The following is a 15,917-nucleotide window of genomic DNA, read 5'->3' as shown; positions in this document are numbered from 1 at the left end:
AGCACCAACTTTATCTTTTAAAATAGCAAGTGAAAGGCTCCAGAGGACTCTAAACATGAAATAGGCATCAGATAATATGAGGGAATTACTATTAATTTTGCTGCAAATAATGACATTCTTATTTTAAAGTCCTTATCAGTTAGAGATATTGACATACTTATGGGAAAAATAGTAAGATTTCTGATATTTGCATTAAAATACTTAAAAGAAAAGGCAGGTGTAAGGAGACAGCAAAGGACATAAGACTTGACACAAACATGAAAATACTTAAGGTAGTAGAGTTCCTCCTACTTCTATGAAACTTGGATGTTTTATTATGAAAAGCTAAAAATCCCTGACTTAAGACCACAATATTCAGATGGGTACCCAGTACTGTTCCTAGGCAGTAGTACACTATGCTTTTCTAGTCTCTGCTACAAACCTCCTCACAATGCTTTGATTTTCTATACCTCCAACACCCTATCCTCCACCCACCATTCCCAGCAGAAAACATTCTTTTTTAAGCTGATACTATTAAGATGGGAAGTCCCTCCACTTCCAACTCACCAAACCTTCAAGTCCACCTGCACCAGTAGAGTCTCCCTTCCTCCCACTAAGGCTGAAAGAAACACATCTTTGTACACTCAAAGTCACAAGCTCCATTCATGCTCTGGACTCCATTTCAACCCCACTTCTGTACACATGTAAGTATGCCCTTTTTCTTCTTTTTCTTCTACTCAATAAATTTCTCATCATCAGCTCATTCCCATTATTCCTTCCTCCCTCTATTACAAAAACAACCAAGCAAGCATACAGTCTCAAGTGCACAACATCTTCCTCCAGGGCCCTAGGTCTTTATCTGGCACTGATTATCAACACAGACTTCTAATCAGAGCAGAGAGATTTGCTTTTAAGTTTTTGCTTCCCATTGATTTGGATAAGCTGCTTGCCTTCTCCAACCCTCAATTTCATATCTGTAAAATGAGGATAGCAATAACAGCCTCAGTGATTGCTGGGAAATAATCTGGACTAAGTACATGAGACAATGGCTGACAGACCATGGGGGGGTATTGTTTAAAGTATTCCCTGTACCCACTGATTCCTTCAACAACTGAGATCTACAATGAGTCAGATACCACTCTAAGGTTATGAAAAACCCAGAAAGACAATGAAATTCTACTCTCATGTCTCCCTTATATTTCCCATCGCTTAAAATCTGCCTTTGCTTTTTTAAAATATTTTATTTTTATGTGTATGCGTGTATTTCCTGCATGTACGTAGGTGCACATATGTCATGCAGTGCCCACAGAGGTCAGAAGAGGGTGTCAGATCCATCCCCCTGGAACTGGAATTATGGACAATTGTTTAAGGCCATGTGGGTGCTAGAAATCAAACTTAGGTCCTCTGGAAGAGCAGACAGTGCTCTTAACTGCTAAATGATCTCTCCAGTCCCTGCCTTTGCTTTTTTAAGAATCAGTTGAAAATAACTTCCTCTATAGAGTCCCTGAAGGCATCTCCAGGAAGAATTTAGTGTTTACTATACTTCCTTGTTGATTCCTTACACCTTTCATCATCATTCAAGGTCTGCATACTGAGGACTCCATGAAAACTGGAGTCCATGAAATTCTATACAACTCCCTACCTCCAGCAATGGCATCAAAAATGGCATGTGGGAAACAACCAGGTAAATTGTAAATGAATTGATTTTTTATCTTACTTACATGGAATTAATATTAGCCATGCCCCATGATGAAATCACAATGCCTTTCTCTACCCCTTATATAACTGGTAGGTCATTATGCCTAAACATTTTCTTCTTTCAATTTACTTTTATTCTATACATATGAGTGTTTTGTCTACAAGTATGTATGTGCACCACATGCATATTGTGCTCATGGAGGACAAAAGAGGAAGTCTGATCCCCTGAAACTGGAGTTACAGATGGTTGTGAGCCACCATATGAGTGCTGGGAACTGAACACAGGTCCTCTGAAAGAGCACTAAGTGCTTTTAACGACTGACCATTTCTCTAGCCCCATAGCTAAACATTTCTTCTTTCTTTAAATTTTTTATTGAATTTTTGTGTATTTCATACAGAAAACCATCTTTATACTCCTTCCCCCTTCTCCTCTGGCACCCTCCCACAGCTCCCCAACTGGAGTTCATATAGTCTGTCATTTGTGTTAAGGCTTATCATGTGAAATTATTATCATAAGATGTCCCTCAGTGCAAGTTCATCCACTGGAGTTCAATCACCCTATGTAGAGTCTCTCCAAGAAGATCAGCTCTTCCTCATCTAGCAGTTATCAGTTGCCAATAATTCTTCAACTAAGATTGGGGCCTGCTGTTCATTTCCACAGTTCTGTGCTGGGTTTTTGTCTGCCCTTGTCTACCTGAGTCTTGTAAATGCTGACACCATTGCTGTAGGTTCCTATGGGAAGGGTCCCAGGCACCTATAGGACCATTTCTGTATGTTCATGCACCTTCTCCCTGGCTCTTACAATCTTTCTGCACCCTCTTTCTCAATGGTCCCTGAACCCTAGGTGGGTGGACCGCATTACAGGATTCCTGTCCAAGGACCCACACTCTGTGGACTCTTATTCTATGTTTTGGCCATTTGTGGCCTTTTGTGTTCCTGGCCCTCAGTTGTATGAGGGAGCTTCATTAATGAGAATTGAAAGATGCATTAGTGTTCTTTTCAGCCCTTGTTCTATGTTCTATGAGTCTTAGGTGTAGAGATTGCATCCAGATGTGCCACTTGAGCTTGGGCAATTCACAGGAAATCTCTGTATGTGACCAGTGGTGTAACTCTGCAATAATCACTGTCTGTTGAAAAACAAACTACTTTGATGGGTGGTGACTGGGATATCTGTCTGTAAATTTAAGGATCCATATTATGCACATAGTAAGAAATTACATTTGCCTAGGGATATGAGAGCCTTGGAGTTTTCTCTAAGATCTATGACCTCTCCAGCTACGTATATTGTCTAGGTTTACAGTAAGTACCAAACATGAATTTTCTCCCATTGAGTGGGCTTTAAGTCCAATTAGGTATCTGTTGATTACCCCCAAGATAAAAGTGTCACTACTGCATCAATGTCATTTGCTGTGCTGGTCACTGATGTGGCTTTTAGGCCTTGATGCTAAAGTTGGACCATCAATCAATGTTCTCCATTACCAGCTTGTGTAGTGCTTTCTAAGTCTTGATATTTTTTACAGATTTTGCACTTGAGATTTTCCTGTGTTATTGTTTGCATTGTGAATCATTTATTTTTTTAATATATAGACTTTTTTTCTGTATTTCATACAGAACATCCCAAACAATCTTACTCATCTGTATACTCACATCCCAAATGGTACCCTCCCTTAGCCTCCCCCTTCCCCCATTGGAGTCCATATACTGTCATTCCTGTTACTGTCCACTGTGTTATCAGAGCCCCATGCAGTTACCCAGTGCAAGTCTATCCGCTGAGTCTAGTCAACCTATCTAGAGTTCCTTGTTTTAGGAAGATCAGCTCTTCCTCATCAAGCAGCAATCAGGTGCCAACATTCCTTTAGATGAGACTGGGATCTGCTGTTCATTTTCCCATTTCTATGCTGGGTTACTGTCTGGGAGTCTCTTGGGCCACTCTGGCCAATAACTCAAAGGACAGTATCGCCTGTCTGGCATTGTTTTTTGTTATGTAGACTTTAGCTATACAAATCAACTCTTAAAGAATTATACTGATCACTTTAATCTTTGGTTATACTTTCCTTTTGGGTGCTTAAGATCATACAGTTGGCCCAGATAAACCAATTTATTTTTACTCTTAAGGTCGTTTGAGGATCTGTTCCTCAGGGGTCACATGGGCTTGGGAGGAGCCCCTGGCTCCTATCTTTTACCAGTTCCATCTATGTGAAGATTCTTCGACCGTGGCTGGCTTCACTTGGAAGCATGAGGGGGGTGACCATGGCTGGCTTCACTTGGAAGCATTGAGGAAATGTTTCCTCTGTGTTGACCCTCCTCTTTGTAGAACACTGGTTCAAGTCTATCTTGTGGGGTCTCCACGGCCTCCTTGATCAAGAGGACAGGTGACTCACCACATTTACAGGACATTTTGAGAGATGCTCCACAGTCCCCTGGAACTTAGCTGACCTTGGAGGGCAAGAATCAAAACTGCCCTTGAAGTCCCTCTGACCAGATTAGTATAGGCCTCAAAGTATGGCTGTTAAACATCCATGAAGGTTAGTTCCACCAGTCTGGTACTTTTAAATTACCATGTGCTATGTAGATAACGCTTGGGCAAAAACCAAACATTCTCCAATAAACCTTGACTAGATATATATTATGTTCCTGAGCTAGTTGTATGTATAATTTGTCAAGAGGTTGTTGGATTAATAAGGTTCCCTCTGGTTTTTTTTAAAACTAGTTAGACATTATTTATCTCTCACTGTCTAACCCTTCCACCATAGCTAAACATTTTCATCACAAAATTTGAAGAGCCAAGGTCATTCATGCCTCCTAGTTTTTGAAAATTTAATTTCCTAAAAAAAGTGGCACCAAAATTATTTTAAAGGTCACTATCACAATAATAATATTTACTACTGTCATATGGTGAGTGATAATTCAATACCCAAAGAATAATGAAAAAAATTAAGTAGTCTAAATCTGAACATTTCAAGTATCTTTTTAAAGATATCGTCCCTGAGACTGAAAATGAAACAAAATTAATGGCTTGTACCTGTTAGACTTTGGCAGTTTCCAAAGTGCTTATTATTACTGCCAATGTCACAGAGTGAAAACTACAAGAATATATATGCTTTAAGGAAGATGAGCAATGCTAAATTAGTTGTAGCCAAAAATAAACTTACTAGGAATTCCTTATAACTTGTTCATATTAAACGATATGCTCTCATTTCCAACAATTCTTTTAGGTGGGGGAGGAAAGGGTTCATTTGGCTTACGGCACAGTTCATCAGCGGAGGACACTGCATACTGGCTTGCTCCACTGGCCTGTGCTCGGCCTGCCAGAACATCTTAATCATTTTTATGCCCTCTTCCCCACTGGTTCTCTCCCATAGCCCCCCACCCACTGGAATTCATGCACTCTATCATTTGTTTTAAGGCCTATCATGTTAACTTACTGTCCCCAGATGTCCCTCGGTACAAGTTCATCCACTGAGGTCTAGGAAGCCTACCTAGAATCCCTCGCTTTAAGAAGATCAGCTCTTCCTTACCCGAGGTAATCAGCTGCCAGTAATTCTTTGACCAATATTGGGGCCTGTTATCCATTTCCACAGTTCTCTACCAGCTTTTGTCTGCTTGAGTATGTATGCATGGGTCTTATACATGCTGACACCATTGCTGCAAGGTCATATCAGAAGGGTCCCAGGAGCCTGTAGAACTTTATTTCCATATAGTCATCCACCTCCTCCCAAGCCCCTACAATCTTTCAGCCCCTCTCTTCCACAATGGTCCCTAAGCCCTGGGAGGTGAATTTTAACATAGGAGCCCTGTCTAAGGACCCACACTCCATAGACTCTTATTCTCTATGCTTTGACCATTTGTGACCTTTTGTGTTCCTGGCCCTCTGTTATATGAGGGGGCTTCATTGGTGAGAATTGAAAGATGCATTAGTGTTCTCATCATCCTTTGTTCTATGTTCTGTAAGCCTTATATAGATTGCATTGTAGATGTTCCACTTAGGCCTGGGTAATTCACAGACCATCTCTGTGTGTGACCATTTCTATAACTCTGTAATAAACTCTGTTGAAAAAAAAAAGCTTTATTGATAGGTGGTGACTGGGATAATTGTAAATTTAAGGGTATTTTGCACATAGTAAGAAACTACATTTATCTAGGGATGTGAGAGATTTGGGTTTTCTCTAAGATCTATGACCTATCATGTTATGTGTATTTGGCTAGGTTACAGTACCACACATGAATTTCCTCCCTCTGAATGGGCTTTAAGTTCAATTAGGTAGCTGACGATTACCCCCCAATATAAAAGTATCACTAATACAACAATGTCTTTTGCTGTGCTAGTCATTGATGTTGTTATTAGGCCCTGAAGCTGGGGTTAGACCATAAATTGATGTTCTCCCTTATCAGCTTGTGTAGTGCTCTCCAAAGCTATGAGAGCTAGCCTTCAGAGGAGGTGGCTTCCAGGTCAGTTCCAGCTCTGTTGCTCCAAATCCTGTTTCCAAAATATGTCCTGTCTTCAGCAATAGGGTCTTACCTTCTTGAAGTTCTGGGAGACAATCAAGGGCTGTGGCAATAGCCTCTGTAATTTTGGGAGTTACTACCCTGGTCAAAGAATGGTTTCTCTTGTCTGGCACTGTTTCTTGTTATGTAGTCTTCAGCTATATTCACAGACTCATGTAGAGATATTGTATGTGTAATTATTCAGTAGGTTTTTTAACTAACACAATTCCCTCTGGTTTTTTATACTAGCTAGGCATTAATTACCTCTTCTCTCTGTCTCCCTGTATAATGCTTCCACTATGTCCTCCCCATGTAGAGTATCCCCATTTTCCCCATTTCTCCCTTGATAATTCCTGTGTGTTATGGTCTCATCTCTCTTGTGTTCCTTCTTCCCCTTTATCCCCCTAGCTCTTTTTATATCCCTCCCTCCCCTCTCCCATTTAAGTATCCCCATTTTACACATTTCTCTCTTACTACACTTGTACTCCTACTATTCTTCTCCTTCTTTCCTTTTACTTTCCTGGTTACATTCCATTTTCCTGGTTCCTGCAGTTACATCTAGATATGTACTCACATATAAGGATTTGGTTCTGGGATCCAAAAATGAGGGAGAATGTACATTGTTTGTTTTTCTGAATCCGTGTTACTTCACTTAGTATAACAGTTTCTAGTTCTATCCATTTACCTACAAATTTCATGATTTCACCTTTCTTTACTGCTGAGTAAACTCCATTTGTAAATGTATCCCATTTTCGTTATGCACTTGTCAGTCGAGGAACACATAGGTTGCTTCCATTTCTTAGCTATTGTGAAAAAAAAGCAGCAACAAACATGGATGTACAAGTATCTCTGCAACAGGATGATTCCTTTGGGTATATGCCAAGGAGTGGTATAACTGGGTCATATGGTAGGTTCATTTTTAGTTTTTTAAGAGTTCTCCACACTGCTGTCCATAGGGACTGCACAAGTTTGCAATCCCACCAGCAATGGATGAGTGTTCCCCTTTCTCCACATCCTTGCCAGCATTTGTTATCATTTGTTCCCTTGATCTTAGTTAGTCTGACTGGGGTAAGATGAAATCTTAAGTTGGTTCAACTTGCATTTTTAAGATGATTCTTAGTCATCTTTACTTCTTTTGAGAACTCTGTTTAGACCTCTAGCCCATCTTTTAATTGGGTCATTTGTTTTCTTGATTCTTTGGGTTGGTTTTTTTTTTTTTTTTTTTTGAGTTTCTTATATATTCTCAAAGTTAAAGTTGCCAGATATGTCACTGGTGAAGATTTTTTTCCCCATTCTGTGGGTTTTCTCTTCATTTTCTTGGTTGTTTATTTTCCATACAGAAGTTTTTTAGTTTAATGAGGTCTTACTTGTTTTTTTTGTTTTTTTTTTTTTTGGTCTTTTTGAGACAGGGTCTCCTGTAGCCCCAGCTGTCATGGATTCACTATGGAGACCAGGCTGGCCTCAAACTCACAGAGATCCACTTGTCTCTGCCTCCTGAGTCCTGGGATTAAAGGTGTGCACCACCACACCTGGCTCACTTGTTGATTTTTTTACCTTAATTCCTCAGCAACTGATGTCCGATTTAGAAAGTCCTTTCCTACACCTAATATCTTGTAGGATACTACCATTGTTTTCTTCTAACAGTTCCAGAGTTTTGAGTTTCACATTGAGGTCTTTGGTCCAGCTGGAGTTGACTTTTGTGCAAAGTGAAAGATAAGGGTCTAGTTTCATTCTTCTACAGGTAGAGATCCAGTTTTGCCAGCACCATTTGTTGAAGATGCTGTCTTTCCTCCATTGTGTGTTCTTGGCACCTTTGTCAAATATCAGGTAGCTGAAATTGTGTATACTCAGGTTTGGGTTTTCAACTGTGTCCCATTGGGCTATGTGTCTATTTTTGTGCCAGTACCATGCTCTTTTTATGACTACAATTCTGTGCTATAGTTTGAGATCAGGTATAGTAATCCACCCAGCACTTATTCTTTGTGCTCAGGGTTACTTTGGCTATCCAGGGTCTTTTGTGCTTCCATACGAATTTTAGGATGATTTTTTTTTCTAATTCTATGAAGTATGTCATGTGAATTTTAACTGGGATTGCATTGAATATATATTGCTTTTGGTAGGATGGTCATTTTCACAGTATTAATTCTTCCAATCCATGAGCATGGGAGGTCCTTCTATCATCTCGTGTCTTCCTCAATTCTTTCTTTAAAGATTTAAGTTTTTTATTGTACAGATCTTTGAGGTCTTTGATCAGGATTATTCCAAGATTTTTTTTGTATGTGGGTGAGGCCACTGTGAATGGGATAGTTTCCCTGTACTCTTTCTCCAATTGTTTGTTACTGGTATATATAAAGGCTACTGACTTTTGTAGGTTAATTTTATAACCTGCCACTTTACTGAAAGTATTAATCAGTTCTAGAAGTTTCCTGGTGGACTTTTTGGGATCTCTTAGGTATAGGATCATTCATCCACAAAAAGGGATAATTTGACCTCTTCCTTTGCAATTCATACTTTTTCTTTTCTTGGCTTATTGCTATAGCAGGAGTTTTAAGCACTATGTTAAAAAGGAGTGGAGGTAGTGGACATCCTTGTCTGGTTCCTGATTTTAATGGGAATGCTTCCAGGTTTTTTCCATTTATAATGTTGGCTGTGGGTTTATTATAAATAGCTTTAATTATGTTGAGGTATGTTCCCTCCAATCCAATTCCCTTTAGAACTTTTATCATGAATGTATGCTGAATTCTAACAAAGGCCTTTTCTGCACCTGTTGAGATGACCATGTGATTTTTGTCTTTGAGTCAATTTGTATAACACATGACGTTTATTGGCTTAGGTATATTGAACCATCCCTGCATCTCTGGAATAAAGCCTACTTATTCATGGTGGATGATCTTTTTGATGTGCATCTGTATGCGGTTTGAGAGTATTTTGTTGAGAATTTTTGCATCTGTTGATTAAGGATATGGGTCTATAGTTTTCTTTTTTGTTATATCTTTTCCTGGTTGGTATTAGAGTGATGCTGGCTTCATAGAACAAATTTGGAAGTTCTCTCTCTGTTTCTATCTTTTTGAATAATTTAAGTAGTACTGGCTTCAGATCATCTTTAAATGTCTGGTAGAATTCTGCTGTAAATCCCATCTGGGACTAGGCTTTTTTATGCTGGAGGTTTTGTATTACTGTTTCGATTTCCTTATACATTATCAGTCTGTTTAAAGTGTTCATCTCTTGGTTTAGCTTTGGTTGTTTCTGTGATTTTAGATATCCATCCATTTCTTTTAGGTTTTCAAATTTAATAGAGTACAGGATTTTTAAGTATTCCCTTATAATGTTCTGGATCTTTTTTGTATCTGTTGTGATGTTTCCCGTTTCATCTCTGATTTTGTTGATTTGGTTAACTGGACTAAGGGTCTGTCTTGTTTAGATTTTCAAAGAATCAGCTCTTAGATTCACTGGTTCTTTGTATTGTTTTCTTTGTTTCTATTTCATGAATTTCTGCTCTGATTTTTGTTTTGTCTTCTTATCTGCTGGGTTTGGGTTCATTTGTTCTTGCCTTTCCAGAGTCTTGAGTTGCAATATTATGTTATTTATTTGTGTTCTTTCTGATTTTTTAACGTAGACACTCAGGACTGCTTTTAAATTGCCCCAAAGGTTTTGTGTGTTGTATTATCCTTTTTGTTTAGCTCCAGGAATACTTTTATATCTTAATTTCCTCTTTGACCCATTCATTATTCAGGAGTATGTTGTTTGATCTCCATGAGTTCATGTAGTTCAGGACTTCTTTCAGTGTTGATTTTAAGCTTTATTGCATTGTGATCTGATAGAATGCATGTAATTATTTCAATATTTTTGTATTTGTTCATTTTTTTTTGTGTCCCAATATGTGGTCAATTTTAGAAAAAGTTCCATGAGGTGCTGAATAGAAAGTATATTCTTTGGTGCTTGGGTGGAATATACGAAAGATGTCTGTTAGGTCCATTTGATGTATGGTATCATTAAATCATATGTCTCTGTTTTTTGTCAAGCTGATCAAATGGAGATAGTGGGGTATTGAAGCCTCCTACTATTACTGAGTTGGGGTTAATCTGTGTCTTAAAGTCCTGTGGTATGATTTTTATGAAACTGGGTCCACCAGAGTTTGGTGCCTATATGGTCATGTTTGTAATATCTTCTTGGTCAACTGTTCCTTTGATCAGAATGAATCTTTATCACTTCTGATTAGTTGTAGTTTGAAGTCTATTTTGTCAGATATTATAATTGCAACCCCTGCTTATTTCTTAGTGCCGTTTTCTTGGAATATTCTTTTCCATTCTTTCACCTTAAGGTAGTGCCTGTCCTTGAAGATCCATTGGGTTTCTTGCAGACAACAAAAAGATGAATTCTGTTTCTTAATCCATTCAACTAGCCTCTGTCTTTTTTCTGGAGAGTTCATGCCATTAATTTTTTTTATTATTTTATGTGTACAAGTGTATTGCTTACATGTATGTGAGTGCACCTGTGTCATGCAATGCCATGGAGATCAGAAGGGCTTGGAGTCCCCTGGGACTGGAGTTAAGGATGGTTCTTAGTCATCATGTGAGTGCTGGAAATGGAACCCCAGGTCCTATGCAAAAGCAGTCAGTGCTCTTAACTGCTGAGTCATCTCTCCAGCCCTGAGTCCATTAATATTTAAAGTTATCATTGAAAGATGTGTATTGGTTGTCGTCATTTTGATTTGTTTGCATTCTTCATCTAATTTTGTGTTTCCACCATATATCTTTATTTAGTTTCTTTCTGTTGTCCCTGGGGTATTTGTATTGCTTCCAGTATTCGCTAAAGGGCTGGTTTTGTGGACATGTATTCTTTCAGCCTGTTCATGTCGTGGAAGATTTTTCTTTTCCCTTACTATAATTGACATTTTTGCTGGGTAAAGTATTCTGGGTTGGCATCTATTGTCATTTAGAACTGGGAATATTTTGGTCCTGGTCCAGGCTTTCAGAGTTTGCAGTGCTAAGTCAGCTATAATTCTGATGGGTTTTCCTATATATGTAACTTGTTTTTCTTTTGCAGCTTTCAGTATTCTCTCTTTGTTCTACACATTTAGTGTTTATACTATGATATGTCATGGGGAGTTGTTTCTTTTCTGGTCCTGTCTATTTGGTGTTCAATGTGATTCTTGTATTTGTATGGACATTTCTTTCTTATATTTGGGGAAATTTTCTTCTACAACCCTGTTTAATATCATTAACCTGAAATTCTTCTACTTCTTCTATGCTTATCATGCATAGATTTGGGCTTTTCATAGTGCCCCACATATCCTGCATATTCCAATCCTGTCTTTTTAATTTTTCATAATCTTTGCTTGGGTGGTCCAATTCTTCAACTTTATCATCCAGTCTTGATAGTCTGTTTTCCATCTCATTCATTCTATCAGTGAGGCTTTCTCCTGTTGTTTCAAATTGGCTTATTGAGTTTTTCACTTCCCTCTTCATTTCAGCCTGAGTTTTCCTCAATATTTCTATCTCTTTTGTGAATTCTGAAGTTTATCCCTATCTTCTTTTAGTTCTTTGATCTGATTGTATGTTCTTTCAATTAGTTGGATTCTTTGATCATGTTTACTATTGTTCTTTTAAATTATGTGTCCTTGGTTATCTCTAGGAGGTTCTCCTTATAAACTCTTCTATAGGACTAGTGGTGTTTGGTGAGAACATATTATTTTGGTTTTCCATATTACTATTTTTCTGTTGTAATTTTGTCATGTGGATTTCTTTTGTTCTTTGTGATTGTGGTATGAAATCAAGTCTCCCTTTGTTCAGTTGAAGTCTGCTTCTGTTTTACTAGTGTGTTTGGTTGTTTTCTTATGAGTATGTAAAACCGGTTGGTCTACGCCTCAGTTTCTGTCTTTTGATTTTATATTGGAGGGACCAGATGGCTTCAGCCCAGTTATTGAGGACCTCCTGCAGAAGCCCAAGTCAGGTGCCAGGCATGTGCTCTCTGGCTTCCTCCTTAAGGTCTGGGCCCCTACTAGGGAGCAGTCACAGAAAAATTTGAGAAGCTGGCTGAGGAGGCCTGATTTAGGCCCTCTCAGGCAGTCTGCTAAGGTCTAGGCCCCTTCTGAAGGGCAGAGAAGCCTAACCCTAGCATAGTGGGAGGGGCCACATACATGGTTCCAATATAGGGGGTTGGGCACGGTACTACTTGGGAAAGCTCACCACCATGTAGAGGCCAGATCCAGGTACTCTCAAGGAGTCTGCTAAGGTCTCTTCCCAACAATTTTTAATATCTACAGAAATAGCCCTTTTAATATTTTTCTTTTTTCTTTTTAAAGATACTTTATTTACAATTTTTATGTCTATGAATGTTTTGCCTGCATATATGTAAGTACACCATATTCATGCAGTGCCCAGAGAGGCCAGAAGGGGGCATCAGATTCCCTAGAACTGGAGTTATTAACTACTTTAGTTGCCATATAGGTGCTGGGAATAGAACCTGAGTCCGCTGAAAGAACAATCAGTGTTCTTAGCCAGCCTTTCTCTTTATTTAAATTTTTTTTTTATTTTTAATTCTGTGTGTGTGTGTCTGTGTCTGTGTAGGGGTTTGTGCATGTGAATGCAGGTTCCTGCAGAGGGTAGAGGCACTGGATCCCCCTCAGCTACAATTGCAGACAGTTAGTTGGGACCTACCCAAAATGGGTGCTGGAAACCAAACTCAGGTCTTCTGCAAGAGTAGCAAGACCTTTTAACCACTGACACATCTCTCTAGTCCCTCTTCATTTTTCTTTCATGTAGAGTAAGAAATGTGGATCTAACTTCACCCTTCTGCACATGGATATTAAATTTTGCCAGCACCAATTGTTATTGTTTGTTTTCGTATTCTATTTGAAAACATCTCAACAGGGTAGAGAAATCAAAGACTTTGGAGTCTGCATGAATGGTCAGAAGTGTTAATTACCTTCAGCATCCTTAGGACAGGTATCACATTAACATGACTGTGAAAGCCTAGTAAATACCAGTACACAGGCCAAGAGTGATTGATAAGCCAATAGAAGGGAGGCATAGCACACTAAATGAGGAAATAATCTCCATGTGAGGCCAAACTTCACATCAGAACTTGATTTTAAAGCATGAAGTGGGTTGGGGTTGGTGGTAGGGCACTTACCTGACATGTACATGACCCTGCATTCAATCCCCAGATAGAAATTATAAAGAAAAAAAAAAAAAATCCTGAACACCTTCAGCTAAGAGGGCCATGTGAAAACATGTACAAACTAACTATGTACAAATGTTAAAAAGTGGCCTATTTCCACTTACCTTTTTCCCCCTTTTTTTGTTTGTTTACTTTTGGCTTTTTGAGACAAGGTCTCACTATACAGCTCAAGCTGTGCTCAAATTCATGGTCATTGCCCTGATTCAGCTTCGCAAATACCACCATTACAGGCATGGGCCACAAGACACCTGACTTCCACTTATACCTTTAACACTATCTAAAATAGTACAACACCACAGAATGCTAAAGTCATGCCAAACATGGAGACATTGGTGCTTTTGTTCCCAAAGAACCAAGAAGCGCATTGTTTTTAAATTAAGTATGGCCCTAAAGATCAAAGATCAATCAACTAAATTCAGTCAACTACCAAAGTGTTAAAATAGGTGAGACTATTCATACTAAGATTACTAAAACTCAGTGTATATTCAAAATTTCATACTAGAAGCACCTGAAAATAGTAACATAAAAGTAAATTATCCTTTTATAAAGTTTAATTTTTACTAAAATGAGTCCCACTTTTCAAAAAATTAATTTTCCCACCTAAACAGCTTTAAAGACTAATAATAATCAGATAGTAGGGTAGCGATAGCATTTGTAAATAACAGGTCATGAGCCTAACTGGTCTGATTAAAATCATTCCTTACCTCGTATGTTGCAAGTCGATCTAGGTAAGTTAATAATTTCAGTCTGCAACGGCACAGTTCCTTTTGTTCCAAGGTCAACCTGTTTTGAAGAACTCAATTAGGTCACTTGTATTTACACAGAAGGACACTTCTCTAGGAGATAAAAATTGAATGATTCCAAGTCCATTGAGTCTATAGCTCTTGGAAAATAAAACCGTAAGAGTTAAGGAAAAATTAATGCATTTAAGTTGCTGAAATAACTTACAGTAATTCTCAATGGTAAAAGACATATGGAAATGACCCAATATTTAAAAGAAATTTCCAAGTGAACAGTAAAAACTCATTTACTCTGAGAAGTTCACTAGTTTAAGTAGCTCCCGTCTCTTCTGAAGCTCATTCTCCTTTCTGTTCTTGGCGGGCTCATCAGAGGGTGAGACCTCCTCAAATGAGACAGAGTCAATGTCTACTTCACCAGGCAACGTAAATCTGCAAGGAAAAAAGAAAACTCAGTATACTTTTATTAACTTTTTAAAAATTTCATGTAATGAAAAGTCACTTTCTCCTAAGTGGATAATTTACTCAACTAAGCTGATTTCCATAGAAACAGAAAAAAGCATTTTTTAAATTTGTGACTAACATGAAACCTATCTAGAACCTCATAAAGGGTTATTTTCACCCAATATAAAACAAGTTTTAGAAACTGAATCACTTCTATTTATAATCCTTTTGGGTTTTTTGCTTATTTGTTTTTGTTTTGGGTAGAAGTTAATGGCCTGTTAATTTAATCTCTAAGATTTTACTTAATTGTCAAAGGATGATATATCACATTCAGAGGTGGATGATAAAATTACTTTTAAGGAGATCTGCAGTACTCCCACTCTCTATGATAAGAGAAGTCTCTTCAGCCAGTCTGCAGAGTCAACACAGATGAAACTTCTTTAGGAAACTTCAACAGACAGTTTTCCATCATCTGACACATTTCTTGTATTTGTGATGAGAACATTTAACATTTTCTCTTCCATCTCTTTTGGATTATACAGGACAATTATAATCACTCTCCATGCACTAGACACCAACATTCAGTCCTTGAACCTGACTGTTACTTTCTATTAACAACTGCTCATCTCCCTTCCCTTCCTTTCCTCAGTCTCTGATAACACTGCTCTGCTTACTTGGTTAAATGAGCTCAGCTTTTCAGACTGCACATATGAGGTGCCAGTCTCTCTCTGCTTCAGTTATTTCACTTAACCTTGTGATTTTAGTTCCATTTATATTGCTGCAAATAACAGAACTTTGCACTTTCTTAAAGACTTTATTTTTATTTTATAAGGGTTTTGCCTACATGTATGTATATGCACCATGAGTGAGCCTGGTGCCCGCAAAGGCCAGAAGAAGGTGTTGGTCCCTCTGAGTTCAGTAGTTGTTAGCCACCATGTGAGTAATGGAAACCAAATTCAGGTCCTCTGCAAAGCAGTCAGTGATCTTAACTGCTGAGCCATCTCTCCAGTCCTGGACCATGTCCTTTTTAAGGCCAAAAACTATTTTACTATTCTACTGTTCACATACGGAGCATTTTCTTTATCCATTTGTCTACTGATGAACATTTTAGCTAATGCAGAAAATTAGAACAAGTCAAAATGCAGAGAATAAGTAACTGTGGAGTGCTCAGCCACAACTGGAACATCTAGGGGCTTGGAAAGATGGCTCAGCAGTTATGAGAGCTTTTTAACAAAAGCCCTTGTAACTGCGGTGAGATGATATGTCATTGTGGTTTTGATTTGTAGTTTCCAGGTAGGGGTACCATACTATTTATACTCTTAAGAACATAACAAATATTAATCTCATTTAAATTATTTAACTCTCAGATATATACTATCATTTAAATTTCAA

At 38.3% G+C, this 15,917-nt stretch overlaps 1 protein-coding gene across 1 annotated transcript in view; it reads right to left on the bottom strand.

Moving 5' to 3' along the window:
* LOC103739398 (neuroblastoma-amplified sequence-like) overlaps window positions 1–15,917 on the bottom strand; it is a 165,653-nt gene that overhangs the window by 45,945 nt on the left and 103,791 nt on the right. Inside the window, exons 18-19 of the mRNA XM_008839774.3 lie at window positions 14,376–14,513; window positions 14,049–14,127 (exon numbers count right to left, since the gene is read on the bottom strand). Of these exons, the coding sequence (XP_008837996.2) occupies window positions 14,049–14,127; window positions 14,376–14,513 (217 nt within the window). The remainder of the gene's footprint in view (window positions 1–14,048; window positions 14,128–14,375; window positions 14,514–15,917) is intronic.

Source organism: Nannospalax galili, unplaced genomic scaffold (assembly GCF_000622305.1).
Source record: "Nannospalax galili isolate Female #2095 unplaced genomic scaffold, S.galili_v1.0 scaffold1379, whole genome shotgun sequence".
NCBI classification, from domain to species: Eukaryota; Metazoa; Chordata; class Mammalia; order Rodentia; family Spalacidae; genus Nannospalax; species Nannospalax galili.
The sequence above is the reverse complement of the archived record's forward strand: the minus strand, read 5'-3'. Positions and strand labels throughout refer to the sequence as shown.